The 23939-nt window shown below is 45.0% G+C and overlaps 2 protein-coding genes across 2 annotated transcripts in view; one reads left to right on the top strand and one right to left on the bottom strand.

Moving 5' to 3' along the window:
* The window catches only part of mgat5 (alpha-1,6-mannosylglycoprotein 6-beta-N-acetylglucosaminyltransferase), a 48156-nt gene extending 37068 nt beyond the window's left edge, over positions 1-11088 (bottom strand). Inside the window, exons 1-2 of the mRNA XM_067260966.1 lie at positions 10947-11088; positions 372-882 (exon numbers count right to left, since the gene is read on the bottom strand). Of these exons, the coding sequence (XP_067117067.1) occupies positions 372-612 (241 nt within the window). The 5' untranslated portion in view covers positions 613-882; positions 10947-11088. The remainder of the gene's footprint in view (positions 1-371; positions 883-10946) is intronic.
* LOC136966458 (parathyroid hormone 2 receptor-like) lies at positions 7315-23608 on the top strand. The gene is given in 14 exon segments (XM_067260965.1): positions 7315-7581; positions 7583-7600; positions 14792-14891; positions 16709-16819; positions 17043-17164; positions 17408-17505; positions 18249-18432; positions 19283-19436; positions 19853-19913; positions 20330-20396; positions 21357-21451; positions 22294-22432; positions 22817-22858; positions 23198-23608. Coding segments are annotated over 14 exon segments (1869 nt in total).
* The last annotated feature ends 331 nt before the right edge of the window (positions 23609-23939 follow it).

The following is a 23939-nucleotide window of genomic DNA, read 5'->3' as shown; positions in this document are numbered from 1 at the left end:
AAGTCGCCGGGTGCTACCAAGATTATGGAGAAATACAGCCGCAGCTTTGTTCGTGTTCAGTTCAGGTCTGCAGCAGAGATGACCCTCCTGACCCTGATCATTCCAAACACTCTGTGGTTCTTTTGGGACACTTATTTCTTCTCTTTATTTTATCTAGAGCTTCAGAAACTCTCTTTCAAAGCTATGTTCCGAACGCTTAAGATGCTTTCAGTCTTGGCCGGCATCCTTGACGACGTTTGTAGAACAAGGGAAGAAGTTAGTAGGGCGCTCATAGGGTCTAGGTGCAGTGTGTATGCGAGCTTGACAGCTACCCTCCATGGTGGGTGCATGAGGTGTGAATGAGTTAGTCTGACCCCCCCCCCCCCACTCACCATAGGCAGTCATAGTTCCTACGTAGGGGCCGTCCATGACGCTCTGGTTCTCCTCGGCCAGGGCCTTGATGTAGCGCTTGCTGAGGTCCAGGATCTGCTGCCTGAGCATGGTGCTGCTCTCGTGGGTGGCGCGCTGCTGGATGGTGAAGTGCAGCAGCATCATCCCCCAGATGAAGCCGAAACTCACCAGGAAGAATCCCAGCTTCTGGGACGACAGCTTCCACAGGTAGGGCGTCGCCATGGTGACCGGGAAGCGGAGCGGAGCAGAGCCGCCGCCACCACCGCCGCCGGAAACGGGGTCGGCTCCAGCAGGTGCGTGCGATTGAACGATCGTTCGTGTGTGTGGAGGTGGGGGGGTGGGGGGGGTGGGGGAGGGTTGGAGGCAGGGGAGGGAGGACGGATCAGGAAGGGAGCCGGGGCATGGTTCTGCTTCAGGGGACCGTCCTCAACGACACGCTCTCCAACAGTCGCTCAGTCGGGTCTGTGTCCAGGTCCAGCACCAGGCTGCATTCTACAGAGGGAGGAGGGGAGACACATCAGCTCATTGTTAGGATAGCAGAGAGCAGCAGAGTTACACCACGGTGAAACACATGGGACAGAGACATTTCCCCCCGAGGCAAGTAGGGTGAAGTGCCTTGCCCAGGGACACAACATCATTTTTCACGGCCAGGAATCGAACCGGCAACCTTCTAACACACTCTTTCAGAACTAATAATGCATTTATGAACCCAACTGATTTTTGAGCAGATGCTATCTCCTTGTACTGAAGGAGGGCTATATCCTTGTACTGAAGGAGGGCTATATCCTTGTACTGAAGGAGGGCTATATCCTTGTACTGAAGGAGGGCTATATCCTTGTACTGAAGGAGGGCTATATCCTTGTACTGAAGGAGGGCTATATCCTTGTCCTTCAGACAAGGTTACTGGTTATTCTGCAGGATAGGCACACATAATGCTCTGATATTAATACACCGCTAATGCACCCCATCGCATTCAGCAGTATCAGAAAGATGTGTGCGTATGTGTGTCGTTGAGGGGGGGGGGGGGGGGGGGGGGGGCAGGGTCAGAGGAGTAGAATAACACAACCACAGTGAACCTGCCCCCAGGCGGCTAAGATCGAGTCATCTTTCTATTTTGAAAATGGAAAAAAAGTGTTGAATAAAACAGAAGCGCTTCTTCTCCACACGCTCTACAGACCACAGCCTCGCTGCACTGACGGCCGTAGGCTGGGAACTACAAAGTCAGGGGAGGCTCACATACGTTGTTGTTACTGATCTATTAGTCAACAAGAATCCCTTTGACAAAACTGGAACAAACATGCCAAATATCTGCATATGATCCTGGAGCAGTAAACCCACAAACAAGAAAACAGTCCACACTATTTCACACTGTCCAACTCCTCTACATCCACAGAGCGACACCACCTCACGGTAGCAGAGCCCAGGTTTACAAGAGTATGCAGAATGTAGCAACAACATTTTATTTTTATTTTCTTAACTACCGCTAACATACAGAACTGTCTGTCATTTTGAGTTCGAGATTCTTCTTCTTCAGTTACAAGTTCACCCCTTCCAAGACTTCCTCATCCACCAGTTCATCCCATCCTCCCATCGCTTCTACTAAGCTTTACATTTACATTTAGTCATTTAGCAGACGCTCTTATCCAGAGCGACTTACAGTAAGTACAGGGACATTGCCCCCGAAGCAAGTAGGGTGAAGTGCCTTGCCCAAGGACACAACGTCATTTGGCACGCTGGGAATCGAACTGGCAACCTTCAGATTACTAGCCCGACTCCCTCACCGCTCAGCCATCTGACTCCCAAGCTTTCATCCTCTCCAGCCCGATCTGCTGCAGAAGAACCTTCAGTCCCTCTCCTACACGAGGGAGGCCTGCCTCTGTGACCAGCTCAGCTTGTTGCCAACCTGATGCAGTGACATGAACAAAGTTGGGGACAAACAGACATGCCCCCCCCCCCCCGCCCCCCGGTGAACACGGCCGGGGTAACACTCTGCAGCCGGAACGGCGCCGGTGGTTTGGCGTTGGGTTTCTATTGCACAAGGCGCCGTGACAAACGGCACTAAAGTGTCACATTCTCTCTCTCCCCCCTGCCCCCAACCCCGAGGCAGGGTCTGACAGAGGCAAACAGAGAGTCTGGGGACCAGGAAGTGAAACTGAGTGGTCTAGCGAAGAGCCTATAGCAGCGAGCAGCATGCAAGTAGTTTACTTTGCTACAAGGCACAGGCATGACACGTAATTTGGTTGTTCTGTTTCCTCGCCGAAACTTGATTTTGTGGTTGGATTCAGCGTGGGAGGAAAACCACGTCCGATTCAAAGAGTCACACTCAAAGTAACAAGGAGCGCAGGGCTCAGACGTGTGGGATATTGCAGGTAAAGTTGCGAGTCACACACTCCAGATTTATCCAGATCCAAATGTTTTCAGAACATTTTTACTTCCCCCACCAGTTACACCAAATAGTATCTGACATTTCCGCACCACTAAAAATACATTAAAAAAGAACCCCTATAAAATACCAATACCGCCCCTAAGATATGATGTCGAACGACATCTCCACGCATATAAACTAATAATCTCTTTGTGCCACCTCTTGGATGTAGGCAACGTAGAGAAGGACGACTGAATAGAATATGCAAGCAGTCTGCAGCCTGATGAGTGAGCATGTTTACAATGCTGTTTCAATAAACCCACTGCTAAATAGACTATAACCCAACACATTAGACCCTGTGTAGGAAGTAACAAAGGCTAGATCCTGAATGTGAAACTCCTTCATAGCAAAACCAAAAGACACGCCATAATAGGGCCTATTCAGTGGTAGACCGAGAGAAACTTCAGTTTATTCAAAGTTTCAAAGCCTCCAGTTCAGATTGACCCTAAATAACATGGCTGCAGACTGCAGAGCGGAGAGCAGGAAGACAGCATTGATCCACCTGTCAGATAGGGCTTTAGAAACGGGCCTTATGCAGCAGCTGGGCTTGGTTGAGAGGCCAGCCACGGCCAGGGATATAAAAGAGAATTATTCATCTCAGACGGTCTTTGTTCCTAGTCCTCTCTCTTTTTATCAGTCCCCAAACAGCAGCAGGTGTAGGGCTAAACACAGGATCTCCTACACTAGCAGGAGAACAGCACAGTGGATAACTACCCAGTGACAGAGTAGGGGGGGGGGGGGGGGTTATGGGAGAGGGAGAGAGAGAGTGAGGGTGTGTGTGTGTGTGAGAAAGGGTAAGAGTGTGTGTGAGACAGACAGACAGACACACTTTAAATGCTGCTGTGAGGGCAGCCCAGCATGACAGCATCAAGGACAGGGCCTGTGAAAGGGTCAGGACACCTTTGCATGCAACACCCAGGCCCGGATAAAAACCTCTCTCGTCACCTTTAATGCATCGGCCTTGTAACTGGGCCAGGGCTACAGTAGGAGAGCTCTCGCTCTCTCACTCACACACACACACACCATGATATAAAGACTTTTGTCAATACATCCACACATAAATGGCGCAACTTTTTTTATTTTTCAATTATAACATTAACCTTTTTTTCCAGTTCAAGTGTAGGACCAGAATAGTTTTCTGCACAACAAGTTCAGCACAGGACTCACAGTCATCTTTGAGGAACAGGGATTTCCTGTTCCTCATCTAAAGTAATGACTAAAGGAACACATTCTATTAAATATCCAGGACCGCCTCAGGGGACCACGCCCCCATTGGCCCCCTTTGTCTTCAGGATACGATTATGCTAACAATAACAGAAACTATTTCCTTGAGTCGCACAGCAGAACAATTGTTTAAGGGAAACTGAATGTTGTCAATGCTGCCATACAGATGCTCACAAATTGAGAGCCAGTTGAATGGCAGTCAACCAGTTATGCAGTCATGCTACACAAGCTTCTCAGACCCACCTGTCCTTCAGCATGGTCACATTCCCTCTCATTCTTAAGTCATACCATACAGGAGAGCGCATCTAAGCCAGGGTGCAAAATAAAAGCCTTGATCTACAGGCTATATGGTGCTAAAATATCCCAACGGGAAACACAAAAACAACATTACAACAATTAATCTTTCAGCACCAAAACATCTCGAAAGGGACTTTTCAAGGTGACTTACTTACTATACCATGAAGGATGGTATAGTAGCAGACGCTCTGGATAAGAGCGTCTGCTAAATGACTAAATGTAAGGAAGCAGATATCGGTTTATTTGATTAAATCTCATCCCCCCTCTTTCATACTCCACCCCTTCCCTCGAAGGATTTCTCTCTTATGCTTCGTTGATCATGGTTCCATAAGTGCAATCCAAACTGCCTAGAGGCTTCAGAGAAATATCTGCACTGCGCTTACAAATCATCAAGAACCCTTAGGCGCTTTCACTCTGCAACCTGCAGTGTTGATGAACCGTTATCTCCTGCTTTGATTGGTGTGTGGGTATCGAGCAGTCGCAAAGCCCCCGGTCCCCACTGGCCCCGCACTAAAACAGGAAGCTCGGGCTTATCTTCACGTCACCCTATGAAAAACTACCTTATATTTAAATCATGCACACACACACACACCACACTTCCTGACCTTTTCCCACGCTAAAAGGTTGTTTATTCTTTAGATAAAAAAAGGGAACTTAGTATATTAGAAGCTATATATCTTACAATTCCTCTTTTTTCACATGTATCAAGCCTCTTGGCTCCCGGAGAGCTCTATGAAACCTATGAGTGTTGACAGCCAGCTTTGGCCTGCCCCTTATACAAAGCCAGCCTGTCTGAGGTTTTACTGCAGCCACAAGATAAACACTTGTATTAAACTGCACACCCAATTTCTCAAACAAACAAACCCACAGACATACATGATTGTGTACAGATAAACATAGGATTACTCGTAGGCTAGGTGTGGAGGGAACGATATCCAACAACCATGTCAACGTCTCCATCTCTGCTCCCCTCTCTGGTCCCCTCCCTCCATCTCTGCTCCCCTCTCAACCCTCTCTGGTCCCTTCTCTCCATCTCTGCTCCCCTCTCAACCCTCTCTGGTCCCTTCCCTCCATCTCTGCTCCCCTCTCAACCCTCTCTGGTCCCCTCCCTCCATCTCTGCTCCCCTCTCAACCCTCTCTGGTCCCTTCCCTCCATCTCTGCTCCCCTCTCAACCCTCTCTGGTCCCTTCCCTCCATCTCTGCTCCCCTCTCGGGTCCCTTCCCTCCATCTCTGCTCCCCTTACCTCCATCTCTGCTCCCCTCTCAACCCTCTCTGGTCCCTTCTCTACATCGCTGCCGCCCTGCTGACAGAACCAGACAGCAGAGCAGGCTTCATCCATTTGCTTTGCGATTTCTTTTTTTTTTTTTTGCAATATTGCAGGCAGCTCAAAATAGCCCCCCTGAAGCAGCCAGCAGGGGGAATATTCCACAGGGACTCACAGACTGAGGATCTCAGGATTAATTCCACTGCATCACTCTGGGCCTGACAGAGCCCACATCCTACTGAACTGGAATAATGTTCTGTAAGAGCCTGTCCGCTCACTCACATGTTGCATAACCAGGCAGGGCAGAGAGGGATATGCGGATGACGGCAATCAATAATGCAGCATTCTTTCCATAAAATCTATTTAAGAAAAATCTTTTGATGCTTAAATAAATGTAATTCTCTGACACAACAAACCAGGAACCGCAGCAATTGTATGTCTTCACGTAAGCGTAAAAGATGGTTCAGGTCTGGGTGCTTGAGAGCGCTGCCTTCAGACTCGAAAGACGCAAAAGTAGCCTATCTGAAAGCAAACACCATAACCCTCCACAACTAAAGTACAAGCTCCAGATATTGGATAGCAAGTCTTACACGTGCTATTGCTATTCTCTCTAAGCTGTTAAGGGAGTAAACACAGCACAGTTACCTCAGAAAAGCGAACGTCTTTAGCTCAGACTGACGCTCCCTAACCTTCCAGCCGAGCGCTGGGATCCAGACAAGACGTGTCCTCCGGGGGAGACGTGATACAGATGATAGCCATGCTGTCATGGAGACCGCTGTGACTCTGCATCTTAATGGGCTCCTTCACATAAGCCCCTCCTCTCAATCATTAATTCAGATCTCCAGACAAATGGGCAGAGCGGGCTCCGAGCGGACTGCGCTGCCCCGGTTGTGCGAGAAAAACTCCTGCCACCACACAGAAACTCCTCTCTAGGGGGAAAACCCTGCACCCTGATCGAAATATCCAAGAATCAACTTGGCTAGACTGAGACGGCTGAGGAGAGAACCCACTGAGAACTAGGCAAACGTGTCAGCCAGCCCCCAAATTAGCTACGCCGTCTCTTTATGTTTCCTGCTGTTTTGACTGCAGCTCCTAGTAAGGAAATAACAAATCGAATACATTTCCCATTTTTACTTAAACAAAGACAAATAAAAGCCTCTTTTCCAGGAAAGTAATGCATTTAAACAATGGAGGAGAAACAAGTGCTTAAGATGAGTCATGCAGAAACAATAAGAAAGACAAAAGAGCCGCAGGCTGCCAGGGATGAACCCCCTCAGCATCGTGTTAATCACAGATCATGTGACCGTTGTGTTGTAAAGGATAGGCTGCATGTCTACTGGAGGAATCACACCCCTTACACCAACACAATCATGTAGGTGTCGTCAGTGGTAGAGCATTTGACTGTAGGCGATCCGCGCATGTCCGTCAGTCTGGATAAAAGCGTCTGATAAATGAATAGCCTAGATTACATTCCCCTCCTTTAGGTGAGTTTTGGATATTCTTAGATCCAACACTGTCCTAATCTAATCTAACGTCAGAAGGATCATAAACCTTGAGGACAAAGAGACGTTTGTGCAAGAAGTCAGAATACAACATGATTGTACGAGGCGACGCTATAAGCATGAAGGCAAGCCCAAGTTTCAAAGGTTTTGCATGCTCGAACTGTTTCAGATCTCATGACCTCTAAACAAGTTGATGAAGCTGAAACCTAGGATGGGCCAATATGGCGGATATCTTCCCCCCACTGTGGTTAGAAGTGTCATTGTCCTTGCGAATGAACTTCCTCAATGTTTCCTGTACCGAAACACGAAGACCTATTTTCACACGGACCACAAAAAAACTGATCCAGGCAACAAAGACACGGCGCTGTCCTGCCCTCTGTCCTCAGACGACCTGGTCAGCAGGCCTGCTTTCAACTCCTCTGGACGAGGAGTATCGTCTCCTGGACGTGTACAAAGCACTGCTCCCTGCGTCACTTTCCCCACCAGGAACGAGAAAGGTAATGGAACCCTGACACACGAGTGAGACGATCAAAACAACCCTAGTCACAATGAAGCTGGCGTGACGGACCAGGCCCTGATGATAGGAGGTGCTGAGAGACGGGGCCGGTACCTCACCCAGGCTTTTCTTAGCAGCTAACTCCCCCGCCTCCCTGTCCCCAGCAGTGCAGTGTCTGCTCTCAGCTATAGGCTCGGCTACGACCCCTTTGACAAAGAGGATAGTGTAGTTGCGGCCTTTATGACATCATATTCACGGGCCCAGCCCTGTCCAGTAGATACCAGAGAGGCAGGGTGGGGTCACCCATCCAGTCATTCCAGAAGGGTGACCAGGAGGGTGACCGTCACTGATTCAAAGGCAAATCAGTGACAGTCACCGTCCTGGAATGACTGGATGGGTGACCCCACCCTGCCTCTCTGTTATCTACTGGACAGGGCTGGGCCCGTGAATATGATGTCATACAGGCCTGTACCACAGCAGAAGACACTGTCTAACACACACTGGACACACATGCGAACAGTCTCCTTCATGCTCTCACAAACCCTCTCTTTCTCTGTCTTACTCACACCTGAGCACAAGTTAACCACTTAGTGTATATTTAGTGAGTAAACCAACAGAGAGTTCTGTTCATTCCTGATATGAACAGGGGGCCAGTTCACTGCAGTGCCCCTGAAAAGAATCACTGCAGGACTGACTCCAGCATGGAGCTAAACTGGCCAAATTCAAACTAAAACTACTGTACTGTGCGGCTTATGACAAACAGTAAAAGTCCAAACCTCGGAAATACAATGCTATGTTTGCATCGTTATCAACCACCTCAATGATCAATATCACACTGTGAGTCTATTCGAAATATAATGGTAATTTTTTCTAAATTCAATGGAGCAAATGCTGCTCTCTTCCTGTGGGACCTCTGTACGATGGCCCTGCTCAGCTCAGGTTTCATGATCGGTACATTCAGTACAACCTGCGAATCCTATTCAGACACAGACACATTTAAACTGATGGAGGCCATAGACCATCCCATTAACCCCAAAGCCACAAGTAGCCATTAAGGGTCGAACAACAATAAACCTGTCAGGACTACGGCTTCCGTTCTGTAAACACACAGGCAATGTGCCATCCTCCTAAAACCATACTGAGATATTCTGGAGGGAAAGAAGAAGGAAGAAGATCCATGCATGGAGTTTAAAAGAATTGACCTGTGCTTATTTAAATGTTTAAAAGCCATGGCATGCAATTAGCAGAAAGAAGTTAAAAAATATATATATAATGAAAAATGACTATTCACTCTAACGCACTGTGTGAAGATATCAAATGATGTAATGCACTGTGTTGTGCAATTAGCTTAAGAAATGAACAATAGTTAATATGTTTTTTCAAAGCAGCTGGCAGCTTGTCTCTGATGAAGCTGAAAATAACAATAAGTGTATAATGTAAAATGCCTGCAGATGAAGCTAAAGGGAGGCTATTTTATTAACCTTCTTCCATCTTGCGCGAGACTGACCTAAAGACAACCGCATACAAAAATAAATAAGTAATAGATGAAAGAATCATTGGTCTCCAGGATCTGATATTGCCTGTGGCTAACTTGAATCAGAAGGCTATTGTATTCCAGAGGGCAGTGAGGATTGAGGGGGGACAGATGAGGGTGGAGAGACGAGGGTGGAGAGACGAGGATATTGAGTGGGGGGTACAAGAGAGAGGGGAGAGAGTGAGCCTTGGTTGTTACTGCATCCCACTTGCAGGACCTCTTTAATCAGAGAGAGACTTAGTGTTCCGCAGCTCTGGGCTCCATCCATCACACAGCCCACCTCCTCTCAATCCCTCCATCACCTCCAACTCTGACCAGCGATGCGGCCCCTACAATGTCTTGCCAGCAGAGCATGCCACTGGAGCAAAGCTGCTTTCCTGCAGATTTATAAGCCCAGAGAGCAGCAGCAAAAGGGTAGTTGAAAGAGCTCTCTATAAAAGGCAGCACCAACCCAACAAGGCTTGCCTACAGAATGCAGTCCCCGCTATCATCACCGTGAGCTTTGTGCTGAATGCCATGGGGCTGAATTCGAAATTCTAGCTGATAAGATTCCCTTTAAAAAGAGGTATTGATAGTATAATTGTGAATCCTGAAAGCTAGTTATTCAACGCAATACGAGAAAAAAAATAAGTAGGCTAGATGTAGGACTTTATCAGGAAATTGCAGTATAGAAGCAATAGTACAAGTTCCTCTTATTTTGACCCACCAACTACACCAATTATTCCTAGTATTCTAGTTTCTGCACAAACAGTCCTCTCTTCAAAGAATTTTAACTAGATTAGATGAGATGGATTATGAATGGATTAGGAAACACGTTCTGATCGTAGTTTTAGATTCATTAACTACAGAACAGTTCAATTCATTAGTAAAGTCATTACCCCTCAATTTAAAAACTGGACACCCAATTGAATGCAACATACTCCACATGCCTTTTACTTCGTCCTACTTTACAATTTGTTCTTTCTCCAAAAGATCACATATTATTGACAGAAGAGAAGGTTAGTTTGAAACTCGTGGAATATGTAGACTAGCTTGAAGCATGCGATATTTCAAACCACTTAGACATAATAAAAGGGACCTTTACCCATGTAGTTTGGCAATAGTTATGACTGAAAATCAGAAGTAATGGTAGCCATTGAATCATTTTCTTACTGTTTTAGCAACAAAAAATCTCGATACTAGCTTCGGTCTCTGGCTAGCTAGCGTGTACAAGCAGAAGCCCCTGCTTCTGAGTGACTTACTACTTTGAATAAACAATGTCTAATTCATATCATGTAAAACTGAGACTTCAGATGTTCTAGTTTTGAGTTGCGCCTGGTAGTTAACTGATAATATAAGTTATCTCGAAGGCGAAATACTCGCATTAGCATCTCACGTGCAGTGACTCTTCACGGTCAGAGTATGATGATTAATATGTGCTTTGGACGTATATAGCTAGCTAGCTTAGTTAGCCTAGCTACCTCATGCTATGTCACTCGCCCAAAATTCCAGTTAACGTTAGACTTGTACTGATTACAGGCTAGCTAGCTGGCTAGGAAATGTTAGATGACAGCGTAGCTGTAGAATATCTATTTATCAAGACAACATGGTGAACTGTAATAGTTTAGAATAATTGCTAATGGGTCTCTTCTTTTCACCCCTGATGTCATTGACTAAAACAGCAGCACCTCTCACACACACATCAACATTCAACTGCAGTGACAAGCCGCTCGCACAGCTGCGGTCGGCCGACAAAACACTGCTCTGTTCCTTTCTTTTTCTTACGTTAGCTACATTAGTTGGATGTATACTAACAGCGTAAATGAAGCCTCACCTTTTGGCTGGTTGTATATTCCAAATACAGGGACTTTGCTTATTCAAGTCACGAAACAAGAGATATCAGTCACAGTGAATGGGGTGTAGCGTTCTGCTTCAGCTCAGGAGCCGTTCTCGCTCTGCCCACTCCAGACCACCAGACGCATACAGTAGACTACTAAGGGATTATCTGTATGTGCACGTTCGCAAAGAAAACGAAAACAAACGGATTTTTTTGTCATGCAAAGGTTCTATAAAAGAAATCTGCAACAGCAAAGTATAAATGATAATGAATATAACTGCAGCAGGCAATCACGTGTATCGTATTCCCTTGCAAAAAAGCCAAATAGCTGACTAAATAGCAGAACAAACGAATTACAAATAAACAACTATTTGACATAGGTATTTTGTCTTGTTTTTTTCTTCACGGTTATTTTGTTAGTCTAGTTAGTACATTCTGCTGAACTGTGGAACATATTCTTTGTTCCTTGATGATAGGCTATTAAATGGAGAAAGAGTGCGATCATTAGGAGGGTTGAATGTGGATTTTAGATTGGATGTTTCATTGATTGCATCATATGCTTGGTAGGTTTATGGAAATGAAGGATTAAATACATTCTGGTGTGTAAAGGCTCGGGCTGATACACATTCGAAGCATTTTATTGAACCGGGCCCACTGGAGACAAGACGAATAAAACCTTTGTGATGGAGGACATCTAGTGGTCAATAGGTGACCCCACAGCGGTTCTGGAATATAAATATTATTCATAGGAGAGGCCCCACTAGAGGGCATAGGGCGTGTGCCACAAGCGTATTTGATAACTTATGTGTTTGTGTAGGCTTTAGAGTAATGTATTCATGCGTAGCCTACACCTATATGAATAGGTTGAAGCCATTTAGACATCATTTGAATTTATAGCCATTTTTTTCAAAGCGGTGTGGAGGAAAACACCATGTTGCCTGTAAGTATTGTTTAATGCTGGAAGTCTCGAGTCGGAAAAAAACATTTTTGTTGGACGGCTTCTTTGTCTAAGATCAGATCAGCATGTGTCAATTTCGTTTCACCGTAATTTTAAATACATAACCTACATGAGAACACCAAAAGCTTAATGCTGTCTGAAAACTTAGATGCACTCTTAACAAATATCTATTGTAGCCTACAATTGTAGCCTATCGTAAGCGTGTAGGACAAAGGTGAGTGTGAGTGTGAAGGCCAATCTGTACACCAATCTTAGTATCATGTTCACAGTCTGAATCACCCTGTAACATCTCTCCTGAGTCCTGAGACCAGTCTTGGCAACACCTACACTGTCCATCTCCCCCAAATAAGAAATAGGTTATCCCACCTAAATTTGTCTGGAACGTCGGCTCTTTGTCACTCATCCAGATGCATCCTGTAATCCTTCCATCGTTGGCTATAAAAGTGTGAAAGCATTTTGTAAAATCAAATGAGTGACCTTAAAGACAAAAAGTTAGAAATTGGCTTGAATGTGGCATGATGTCAAACTGGCTACTGCCAGAATACAGAGAGAACAGACTGCTTCCTTTGAAGTTCTCTTTCAAAACTGTCAGCAGTTTGGAAATCTTGCTCTTTTGAAGTGTGCCATGGGTGATAATAATTTCAAATACGACGACAGACATCTCTGCAAAAATGTGGGGTACAAAGCCTGAAACAGTAAAAACACCAATGAATAGACTAGATTAGGCTACATGTGAACTCATGAAGTGGAATTATCAAGCTTAGCCTATTTAATCAACCTTTAGAAACGTGACAGCCTCACATTTGACCACATAATGATGTGCTTAAATGAAAATGTTACTGTGAATGAAAATTGTTTCCTTTGTCTGGCTTAGACTAATTTAGGACAGTCTTAAATGGGATCCGACCAGAAACCCACCGCAAGCAGTCAACAGTAGACGTAAAACAATGAAAGGTCACAGTCAAATGCGTTTGTCGCAGCTGTAAACTGTACGGATTTAACGTAGCCTAGCCTATTCTTTATCCACCTTCTTCACAGACCTGTATAAACAGTAAGAGACGAGTGGCAAAATAACATTTCTCATGGCAACTCTAATAATCATTCCAATCCACTTGCTATCATCTAACGTGTGGCCGTTGCAACGGACCTAACTGACCGGTAACCCTCTCAGGCCGGGCACGTCGTCGCAGTTTACGATCTGAGCATTTATTTTGGTGGAGTGGGGAAACCGACACCAGCAAGGACTGAGGAGGCGTTGTAAATCCCTTGCGAAATCCTTTCGCCCTCCACAATGGGGTGAGAGGAGGGTGGAAGATAGGATGAAGGATGGCCTGCTGAGGAGAGATAACACGCGCCATGCGGCGCCAACTGGCGACTCAGCGCGAGTTCCCTAGACACGTGCCCTCGGCTATACAGAAACGTCTACCTAGTCTAGTCTTGGCTTCTATCACTTTTTCATATCATGCATCGAAGGCCTTTCAAAACTTTATATGATGCAGTTGTGAAGAACAGATTTTCAAGATGCCTTTCAGGATACAGAAAGGCAGTCAAATTATATGTTCCAGTGATGCATCCAAGTCCCCACACAGGTCTGTGTATTTGAACGGCCATCATAAGAGCAGGGCGTGGCAGAGACCCAGTCAGCCTTAACCTTGGGGCTGTGCTACAGCTGGCTTACTGAGACGTGTAGGGGATGACTGGTGTCAGGGCTGGGATCAAGGCAGGAGATGAGAGATTCCTCACTTGAAAGAGTTTCCTTCTGCTTCAACACTGTGACACGTGACCTCCTTGGCATGCAGTTTATGACCGATGTTCACCACTGAGACGTTTGGCTTTCCAAGGTGCGGGAAATAGACGTGACGACGTGATATTCTCAAACTCATTTTATTGACATTTATCGTTCAAATAATCACTTTCGCGTCGTCACAAACTATAGCAAAAATAACTATCCTAAATAGGCTAAATAAAACCCAGACAAATCAAAACGTTTCATTCGTACACGCATAAAGACAAACTTTCAGCACCATGGAGAGTCGAAACCCTGGGTTACATGTAATAGGCTTACTTTGATTCACGAGACTAACTTCTAATACAATAATTAATTTGAATGCATACCCTTATAAGTATTGATACAAAGCTGACGTTCGTTAGGTGTTGCACATGACTGATAAGACTATTTTGGATTAGCATATGTTTAGACGAATCCGGTGGTGTCAGGGTGCTGCGAAGTTCGGGATGAGAGGTCTGTGGAATCAGACCGTACACCGAACCATAGTCATTTCACAATCCTGAGCGATGCACGGGCATTTGTGCATTTATTGAAGAAGAGTTTTGTACATCCCTTTGTAGCGCTGCAGTCTCTGGAAATAATCTTCAATATGACGGCGATACTTTTAAGGAACTTTCCGAAAAAGGTTTTCTTTTATTGGATTGTGCTTTGTGGATGCAGACGTGTTTATACACAGGTAGGATGCGATCAGTTTGTCAGCGCGTTAGGCTATCCTTAATATGTATTAACAAAACAGCACAACATTTTTAGTCTCCAACCCGCTTGATTACAGCATTGTCTATAGCCTACCTTCCAAGATAACTGTCCATATGTAAATGTAACCAGCTTGATCCTCAACATCCACTTGAAAACATTGTGTGTGAGTGCAGAACAGATGGCAAGGGAGAGGCTGCAATGAAATGGCAGTTTCATTTGACAAAAAGGATTTATTTAATTCAAAAGAGGTTGTTGATATCAAAGACTGGTGAAAACGCTGAAAGAACACATTCGGGCATGTTCGTGTCGTAACAGGGGAATTCTCGAGGAGATCATCAAGATGTTTTTTTTATTGTACTCTGGCTTTGTTAAACCATGTGTTTGGGTCTCACTCCGCAGGATCACCCCGAGGTTGGTATAACAGCTCAGGAACAGATGTACGTGCTCTACGATGTCAAGCTCCAGTGTCAGCACAACGTTTCCACTCACAGTTCTGCAGGTGAGCAAGGACAGGTGTTCAGCTCTCACAAGCATGGTGGAGTCAAGTATAAATAACCATTTAATCTCTCTCTCTCTCCCTATCTCAGTTATTTAACATGTTACATTTTAGTAATTTAGCAGAAGCTTGTAAAGACACATTCAATAGTAATTGCCATGCGACATGCAGCTCGTGGTCCCCATCTTATAACAGGAGCAGGTGCCTATGATAGAATGATGAGATTTATTGGTTGGACCTAAGAGTAGAGATGATTTTTCTTTTTGATAGCAGCACTTTGTCAGGAACCTGCTCAACTAAGACTGATGTAAATCTGAACGAATTTAGCAGTTGGCTGCCTCTCCTGTGGGTGTTTTCTTTTTTTGTCTATTGTGTTGATATTATTGTCCTTGTTTCCTCCCACATTAAAATAAATCTGCTTTCAGTGTTTGATCCAAAATTCAGAAGCCAGTAATTCCCAAGGATGAGTAGGAAGATCAATACTAAGTAAACCAATGGTGGTTCATATGGTTCATTAGCTTTGTCTCAGAATTTGAGTGTCTAGGAGGAGTCAGGTGGCTGAGCGGTTAGGGAATCGGGCTAGTAATCAGAAGGTTGCCGATTCGTGCCGGTTCTTGTGCCAATTAAGTTGTGTCCTTGGGCAAGGCACTTCACTGTACTTGCCTCAGGGGAATGTCCCTGTACTTACTGTAAGTCGCTCTGGATAAGAGTGTCTGCTAAATGACAATGTAAGTGTATAATTATCATGTATGTCTGTGGCTACTTCAAAGATACAAGGCATCAATGCAGCGTTTACATTTGCTATGCATGTGGTTGGCTGACAGATTAATTAGAAAACACAACCATACACAGGTCACTCCATCCTCTTAGCTGCTTCCTAGCTAGATAACTAAATGGCCTTGTTGAAAATACTTTGAAACAGTCAAACCAGGCCCTCAATTTCTTCACAGAGAGAACAATGATTCTAAAAGACAGATTCAATGATCAGTGGAGGGTAGTGCGGAAGGCTTTCGTAAACCTGACAATTCAATTCAGGACATTGTTCCACAGCCCCTTTCTCCATCAGAAATGACCCCCTTTGACCCCCATCCCACCGTCCTTGTCTTTTCCACCATCTTCCCCCTCATTCCCTCTCTTCTTTGGGACCAGCAGTCTTAGCCAATGTTGGTTCTTCAGCTACCAATGTATGACTCATTCGTCTTTTTCTTTCTTTTCAGTACAGTTCATTGATAACATCTGGGTGTTTAAAATTCCATTTAAAAACTTGATGAAAGAGGCAAATACATCTGATTACTGTCCTTGCACAGGCTTGATTCAAAGCTATTTTGTTGTTCCTTTGTTACAGACAGCCGATTCTGGACTTGTTTTAGATCTTCTTCCTATTCAAAGTTGTCTGAGTGTCCCCCTCTTTGTCGGGTGGAACAATGCCATGCTGGATCGATTGTCAAATGTTGATGACATGTTGAGGGCAGGGAGCACTGCTTGACTCCTGGCCCAGCTTCTCAGATCAATGAACCAGCATTTTCTGTATGTTGAGACACAAAAGTCAATGACACAAATACGCCCTCACTGCTCCACTGAAAGAAACAGGTGGATGTTTTTATTGATCCTATGAAGTGGCTGGTGTGGTTAGTCGAAATCCTCACTTTAAAATAAGACACTCTTCTTTCTTTGTCTGTCTTTTGGTTAGGCTTTACGTTCTTAGACTAAACTTGACGAGTGAGTTCAAATGAATTTGAGGGACAATAAAGTTGTCTATATAATGCAACATAGATAAAAACCTAAATCTAATCGCACTCTGCCCTCCTTCTGTGTCGAAGATGACCTTTGCCCCCCAGGTTGGGATGGTCTGGTCTGCTGGCCACAGGGGTCTCCTGGAGCTCTCACTGAAGTTCCCTGTCCGGTGTACATCTACGACTTCAACCACAAAGGTAACTTCCTGTCGCTGAAAAACATCAGCAAGGCCACTGATTTACCAACAATTTATTGTATTGTTTTGTCATTCTTAATTGTATTGTCATTCTTAAATGTATACGTTAGTCAAATTATTATTTCAAATTATACTGTGCATATGTGTGGATATTAAGGTGTTTGTTGTGTGTGTGTGCGCGCATGTGTTTCTCTGTTGTACGGTGTGTGTGTGTAAATTTCCAGGTCACGCGTACAGGAAGTGCGATTTCAATGGTTCCTGGGTATCAGTAGAGGGATTGAACCGTACATGGTCCAACTACTCTGACTGCCTAAGGTTTCTCCAACCAGGCCACGAGGAAGAGAAAGTAAACCACATAAACACTTCCGTCTAACCCAGTATTGATCTCAGTCAGGCATCTTTTGAAAATGCATCAACATCTATCCACCAAGCTGACCATGCTATTTAATACAATCCAAAAGTCTTTCTTTGGCGAAATATGGGCTCTTTACGTCCCTCTTTGTCTCCCACAGTTTGAGAACCATTAGCTCAACGTACTGCTGTGAGTTCTCCCACAGACTCAGTCAATAACATAATTCATATTTCTTAGCAGGAGTTTTTCGAGCGCCTATACGTTGTGTACACCATTGGCTACGCTGTGTCCTTCAGCTCACTCCTCGGAGCCATTATCATCATAGGCTACTTCAGGTAATAACACTAAATAATGTGAATAATGAATAAGTTCCCGCGGAAAACACGCAATGAGTTCTGAATAGACGGTTCTGTCACGGCCACAGCCATGCCCCCCTGTTGTTTTTGGTTTTGCCCTGTCCTAGTGTTTCCCTGTCATTGTCTTCACCTGTGTCTCGTTCTCGTTAGCGTCATTGTGTCCACCTGTGTGTCGTTTGGTTCTGTGTATTTAGGTTTCTGTTTGCTACTCTACTAAAAGAGATGACAAGCTCTTACGGTGTTTAGATTCATGTGTTTTATGCAGTATAATAAACGCAACAGTTCTCTAACATCGGTCATTGAACAATCATTTAGTAGACGTAGTTACAAGCACACAGCTTTGAGATGTGATACCATGGTGGCTATTTTCATCTGTAGCACTTTCTTATCACTGGGGAAGCTGATTCAGATTCTAACCTCCCATACAGAGAATGTAACAAAAAGATCTGTCACAACACTCAACACTTCACTTAATATAACCCAATACAACCTAGAAAAGCCTAACCACACATCACTTTAAAACCAATTCATCAACACATGAACCCCTGACCAGGCTGTAACCCTTAACCCCCTAACTCCCAACCGCTAACCCTGGTCCCCTTATCCCCTGGTCCCCTGATCCCCTGATCCCCTGGTCCCCTGGTCCCCTGATCCCCTGGTCCCCTGGTCCCCTGGTCCCCTGATCCCCTGGTCCCCTGATCCCCTTCCCCCCTTCCCTCTAGGCGTCTCCACTGCACCAGGAACTACATCCACGTTCACCTGTTTGTCTCCTTCATGCTGAGGGCCGCTAGCATCTTCGTCAAGGACAAGGTGGTCCACGCCAACGGCGGCCTGCAGGAGTTCGACACGGCACTGATGGACAACTACAAGACCATCGCCGCCATGCCCCTCGACAAGACCCAGTTTGTATGTCATGCTTGTACTAACCTCCGTCACCCAGTGGTGTGGTCCAGTTCCCTAGCCACACTCCTTCCTGGGCCACCCCCCCCGCTCCCACCACCATCCATGTTTCTCTTTCTTCACTCCGCGGGCTACATAAAAGCCTTGTAGGGCCCACTCCCCATGTCTGCGTAGGACATTGATTACACCACTGCTTTCCCCTGATTCTAATCTCTTTGACCCTTTATATGCCAGCAGTGCCTGGGTTCGGTATGTGACCTGTGTTGTGAGCAGAGACTTGTAGGAATCCTAGCACACTGTTGTGGCTGAGCAGTTAGGGAATCGGGCTAGTAATCAGAAGGTTGCCGGTTCGATTCCCTGTGCCAAGTCTTCAAGGCACTTCACCCTCGAGGAGAATGTCCCTGTACTTACTGTAAGTCGCTCTGGATAAGAGCGTCTGCTAAATGACTAAATGTAAATGTAAAATGTAAATGTTGACACCCACTGTGTAAATGACCTGCCTATGACACAACCTCACTGGAAGAAAGTGAGATAAACACTTAGTGTAATGATCTCAACTGCTGAAAACAGACTTGCTAATTAAACCTTAACTGACACTGTGGGTCTTCCTCTTCCTGTCAGCTCTGTCAATTAACTGACACTGAGAGGTCTGGTTTGTGCAGCAACCACCCTTTCTAGAATCTGCCCTCGGAAAAGCTGTAGGAATCGACACACACATCATACGCGCATCATGTCCTATCAGGCATTTGTGGTTTATCACGCTGTCAAGCATTCCCACATAATTCATCGCTCATAGAATATGTATGAGCACGTCTCACTTGAGATAATATGTTAAATGAAGTGGTTTTTATACTAGGTAGGATGCAAGATCACAGTCCTGCTGTTCATCTACTTCCTGGCAACTAATTACTATTGGATTCTGGTGGAAGGCTTGTATCTGCACAGCCTCATCTTCATGGCGTTCTACTCCGACACCAAGTACCTGTGGGGCTTCACTCTCATTGGCTGGGGTAAGCAGACAATAGGGTCCTATCAACAAGATAAGTTCAGCCAATCAGCTGCAAGGTTTAGATTATCTTTAATCAAGTCAAGTGTCACCTGTTGCTATGCAGCTCATCAGTAATTTCCCCTTGTTGGGTACATTTTTTGATTCTCTGACTGCCTTTACTAAGCATGACTGTAGCCAGCGATGCCACTGATTATCATGATGTATTGCTTACACATGTTCTGGGCTCCTTTACCAGGCCTAGCATTGAGTGGGACACACATCTGTAGCTTGCAGTTTAGAACAACCCAGACGAACTACAACCAGACTTGAACATGCAAACGCCATGTTATCTGTGCCCTGTCTTTATCTGGAATATCCACAGAGATCTGAGACCTCCTGGGAACTTCCCAAATCACAACTTGTCTTCTCTCATTGCAGGTGTTCCCGCGCTCTTTGTCGCTGCCTGGGCTGTTGTCCGGGCAACGCTAGCAGACGCAAGGTAAATATTGTGTCACACTTCCTCTGCCATTTCCACTTCCATGTCCATATTAGGTATTCACTTCCACTGTGAGAAGACAAAGTGAAACACAAGGGTCATTCAGAGCCTCATGTCAGAGCATGCAGAGCAGAGAAGAACCTATTATCACTGTGTCAGCTGTCATAAGGTACTCTGCAGTCGTTTCATAAAAAACAGACACAAGATCTTAAAGATCCCACAGCGTTGCGGTCCTTCCTTCCCTGTAGTCTTGTTTTCACAGCTGGAACCTATCGGGAGACAACATCACACTTTTGTTAGAGGACACAGAGTAACTGTTGCCTTGCGAAGCCCATCTAATCTCAACTCGTTATTCCCTTCTCTCTATTTCTCACTCTGTAATTATCACTTGTCCTCATTTTCTCTCCCTCTGTCACCAGATGCTGGGAGTTAAGTGCGGGGAACATTAAATGGATTTACCAAGTCCCTATTCTAACAGCCATTGGTGTAAGTTCCCTTCATTTCAGGGGTTTGAAACCTATGTGGAAAAACAAGCACAGAAGTAATTACAGTAATTGGAATGTGTTTGAGCCCCGTTCTCCAATGGTGTGTAGAGAAAACCCCTTCATGTGGAAACAGACAGAGTAAGAGTCACAGGTGTTTCTATCTTCATCTAGTCTCCGGATAAAAACTTTGCTCTGACTGCATAATGTAGCAGAGTTCCTTGGCAGTCAGAGGGGATTTCAGTGTTATCCTCTGGGTCAGAACCTAGCTGTCGGACTCCCCGGAGATGCTATGTCTGTCAAATCTTACCTGCCTGTCACCCTTCTGTCTCTCTCTCTCTCTCTCTCTCTCTCTCTCTCTCTCTCTCTCTCTCTCTCTCTCTCTCTCTCTCTCTCTCTCTCTCTCTCTCTCTCGTAACTGAATGAATGATGGAAAACAATTACATAAAAATTGTACCTGTGAATCACTGTCAAGGCCAATTCATCCATCCACGATAATACATCAGTTTCAATCTCGTCAGCAATAACATAGTCAGGATTAGAAAGACCCCAGCTGACCCTGGTGTGTTAATCAGCAAGCTGCCTTCTTGTTGCTGAGTAATTAAATCTGTAGAGGTGTTGGAGCAAAAGATAATAGAGAGAAAAAGAGAGAGGAGGAAAGAGATGGAGAAGGAGAAAAGTGCTAGAAAACACTTGGGCTGATCCAACCTCTGACATAGATATTTGTAGTGCTGAACTTGATCCTAAGTTTTCCTTTTTTATGTAACCTATTGGTGTACTTAATTTGGATCAAAAATAAAATCTTTGCAGAAAGGAGTTATTGGAGGGAGAAATACTGCCCAGGAAGTCTGGTGTGACCATTATTTTAGGGTGTTGACCAATCGATCATTTAATAATCAAATACCTGCAAATATAAAAATAATACTGTTCCAAGGCAATGAGTTGGCTCTTTTTTACATTTCAGCTCAACTTCCTCTTGTTTGTGAATATTGTACGAGTCCTGGCAACCAAAATGAGAGAGACAAATGCTGGTCGATATGACACGAGGAAACAGTGCAGGTTGGTGGATATCTATTGAATTTAAATCAGTGTGTACCACTGTATGACAAGCATCCTACAGCTGTTTCTGCTGTAAACAGTTTAACAATGGGTATCAAATATTACAGGTCTTTTCCAACAGATGGTCCTCCATTTTGTGAAATACAAATTTGGGTGAAACTTTTGTTAACTTTCTAGAGGGAATCCTAAAAGTGGGCATAAGTACTATGAATTTTAATATCCAGACGGCATTTCAACTAATCTTCTCAATATTGGAATCCAGAAGTCACCCACCTGAGCTTGACGGAACAAGGACACAGATGGAGTATCACACACCTCATATCAAAGTGTCAGACTCATCCTGACACACTGGAGGGAATCTGTCCGCCTGGCAGTGGCTGAGTGGGCGCGCTTGATTCGCACTCTGGGGAGTGCCTGTCTGGGTGGCTAGTTTGAGCCTGTTGCTGACCCCTGAAGCCATTCTCACTTATTCTGCTGTCAGTAAACAAACATTTAGCATCTATTAACAACCAGACTTTGATTTTTGCCAAAGCTCACAGGATCGTGTTTCCCCAAAGTGAAGTATTTACTTTTACTTCATCTGTTGAAGACTGTAACTTTTTTCACATGCCATTTTTGGGAAATTTTAGTTTGCATAGTGCTCTAATTAATGTGCAGATTGCAATCGAACACGCATACATACTCCTTGGCTTTTAATTAGCACGAAGGAGGATTAAGGCTCAATACTTCACTAGATAAAATACCATGCAAATAGTTCTTCTAGTCCTTTCTTTCTTCTTTCCATCCTTTTTTCTTTCTTTCCTTCTTTCTTTCTTTTCTACCGCTGTCTTTTACTCAAACAGGAAACTAGCCAAGTCTACTCTGGTGCTGGTGCTGGTGTTTGGGGTTCACTACATCGTGTTTGTGGTAATGCCACACACCTTCAAAGGGATCGGTTGGGAGGTCAGAATGTACTGTGAGCTCTTTCTCAACTCATTCCAGGTGCCTTTACAAAAATAAAATCCTCATTTTGATTAGCATGTTTATCCTACAATGTCCTCAATATAACTTTCCTCATTCTATGATGTTTCTTCTATTCTTACATTCTGTCATTACCAGAATAAGAAAATGACATTTTCAACAATGAAAAAGTTCACAGCACTTGCGACTGACATTGTAACAACTCAAACTGTTTCTCAAATTGGTGCCATGGCATTTCACTTTGACTAATTAGTCTATTATTTAGCATTTATTCGTATAGGGAGTGTTCTTCAAAGACCATGGTTGCACCATAAAGGCCTATTTAAAACTGGCATTCAATTTTTCAGTATCCATCAACATGTGTTTTGCCTATGTCTCATGTGTCTGTGTGCTGTCACGTTGCAGGGTTTCTTCGTGTCTATCATATACTGCTACTGCAATGGAGAGGTGAGTTCTGTACAGTGCTGTTTCCAGCCCTATCCTTGTGGGCCTCTTCATCAAGGGCATTGCTGTATATCGAAGCTTGGTCGTTGTGGCGTGTGTGTGTGTGTCACAGGACTATTGGAGAGTGGAGAGAATGTGTGTTAAAGTACCTCTCCAGTGACAATATCAGGGAGAATTATATGTTGTGTTATTGAGTTGTTAAAAGATTTAGAATGTAAAATGGACTAAATGAATACTCACCTCCTCTTGCATGGAACAAAGCTTTCCTGGCTAGTAATACAGTATATGGAAATGAGACTACACTGTGTGTGTGCGTGTGTGCGTGCGTGTGTGTAAGAGCAGGTCCAGGCGGAGATCAGGAGGACGTGGGGTCGCTGGAACATGGTGTTTGACTGGAAGGTTCCGGCCACCTGCTCCAGTTACCACTACGGTTCTGTGCCCACCAACCTCAACCAGACCTCCCACAGCCAATCACAGGCTGCCACCGCCTCCACCAGCTCCGCCCTCTTCTCTAGTCGGGTGTACCGCAGCCGCAGGGGGCGCACTGGTGGCGGGTGCAGTAGTGGCCACGCCCACCACGCAAGCCTGCCCGGTTACGTGTTCAGTAGCTCTGACGTGGACAGCCACCCGCCATCCATCCCAGAGGAAGCAGAGGAGAGGGCCAAGCAGGTGGATGACATCTCCCTCCGGGAGAGCTTCCCCCCTGTGACCTCTAACACCAGTGCTGTGGAGGAGCTGGAAGAGGCCCTGTAGAATCCCGTAGAGAGAGGGACCCGGGGGTGGGTGGGGGGGTTGGGGGGGGGGGGGGGGAGAGAGACCAGGGAGGAGAGAGAATGTAGAGACGAGGGCGAAGATAATAACCCTACAGACCTACCATGACAAAAATGCTGTGCAAACAGGACTCACTTTAATGTTCTCTGTATTTGTGTATTATAGTATTACAGATCAAAAATGTTTTCCGTGGCTCGAAATAAGTATGGAGTGATTCCACTCTGATGCACGTCCTCTCCATCCCAACATATTTAGTTGTCATGGTATGTTCTGTTGAAAGGTTATTGTGCAAGAGACTTTCTCTTTTTTAATA

Source organism: Osmerus mordax, chromosome 22, assembly GCF_038355195.1.
Source record: "Osmerus mordax isolate fOsmMor3 chromosome 22, fOsmMor3.pri, whole genome shotgun sequence".
In the NCBI taxonomy this organism is placed as follows: domain Eukaryota; kingdom Metazoa; phylum Chordata; class Actinopteri; order Osmeriformes; family Osmeridae; genus Osmerus; species Osmerus mordax.
The sequence above is the reverse complement of the archived record's forward strand: the minus strand, read 5'-3'. Positions and strand labels throughout refer to the sequence as shown.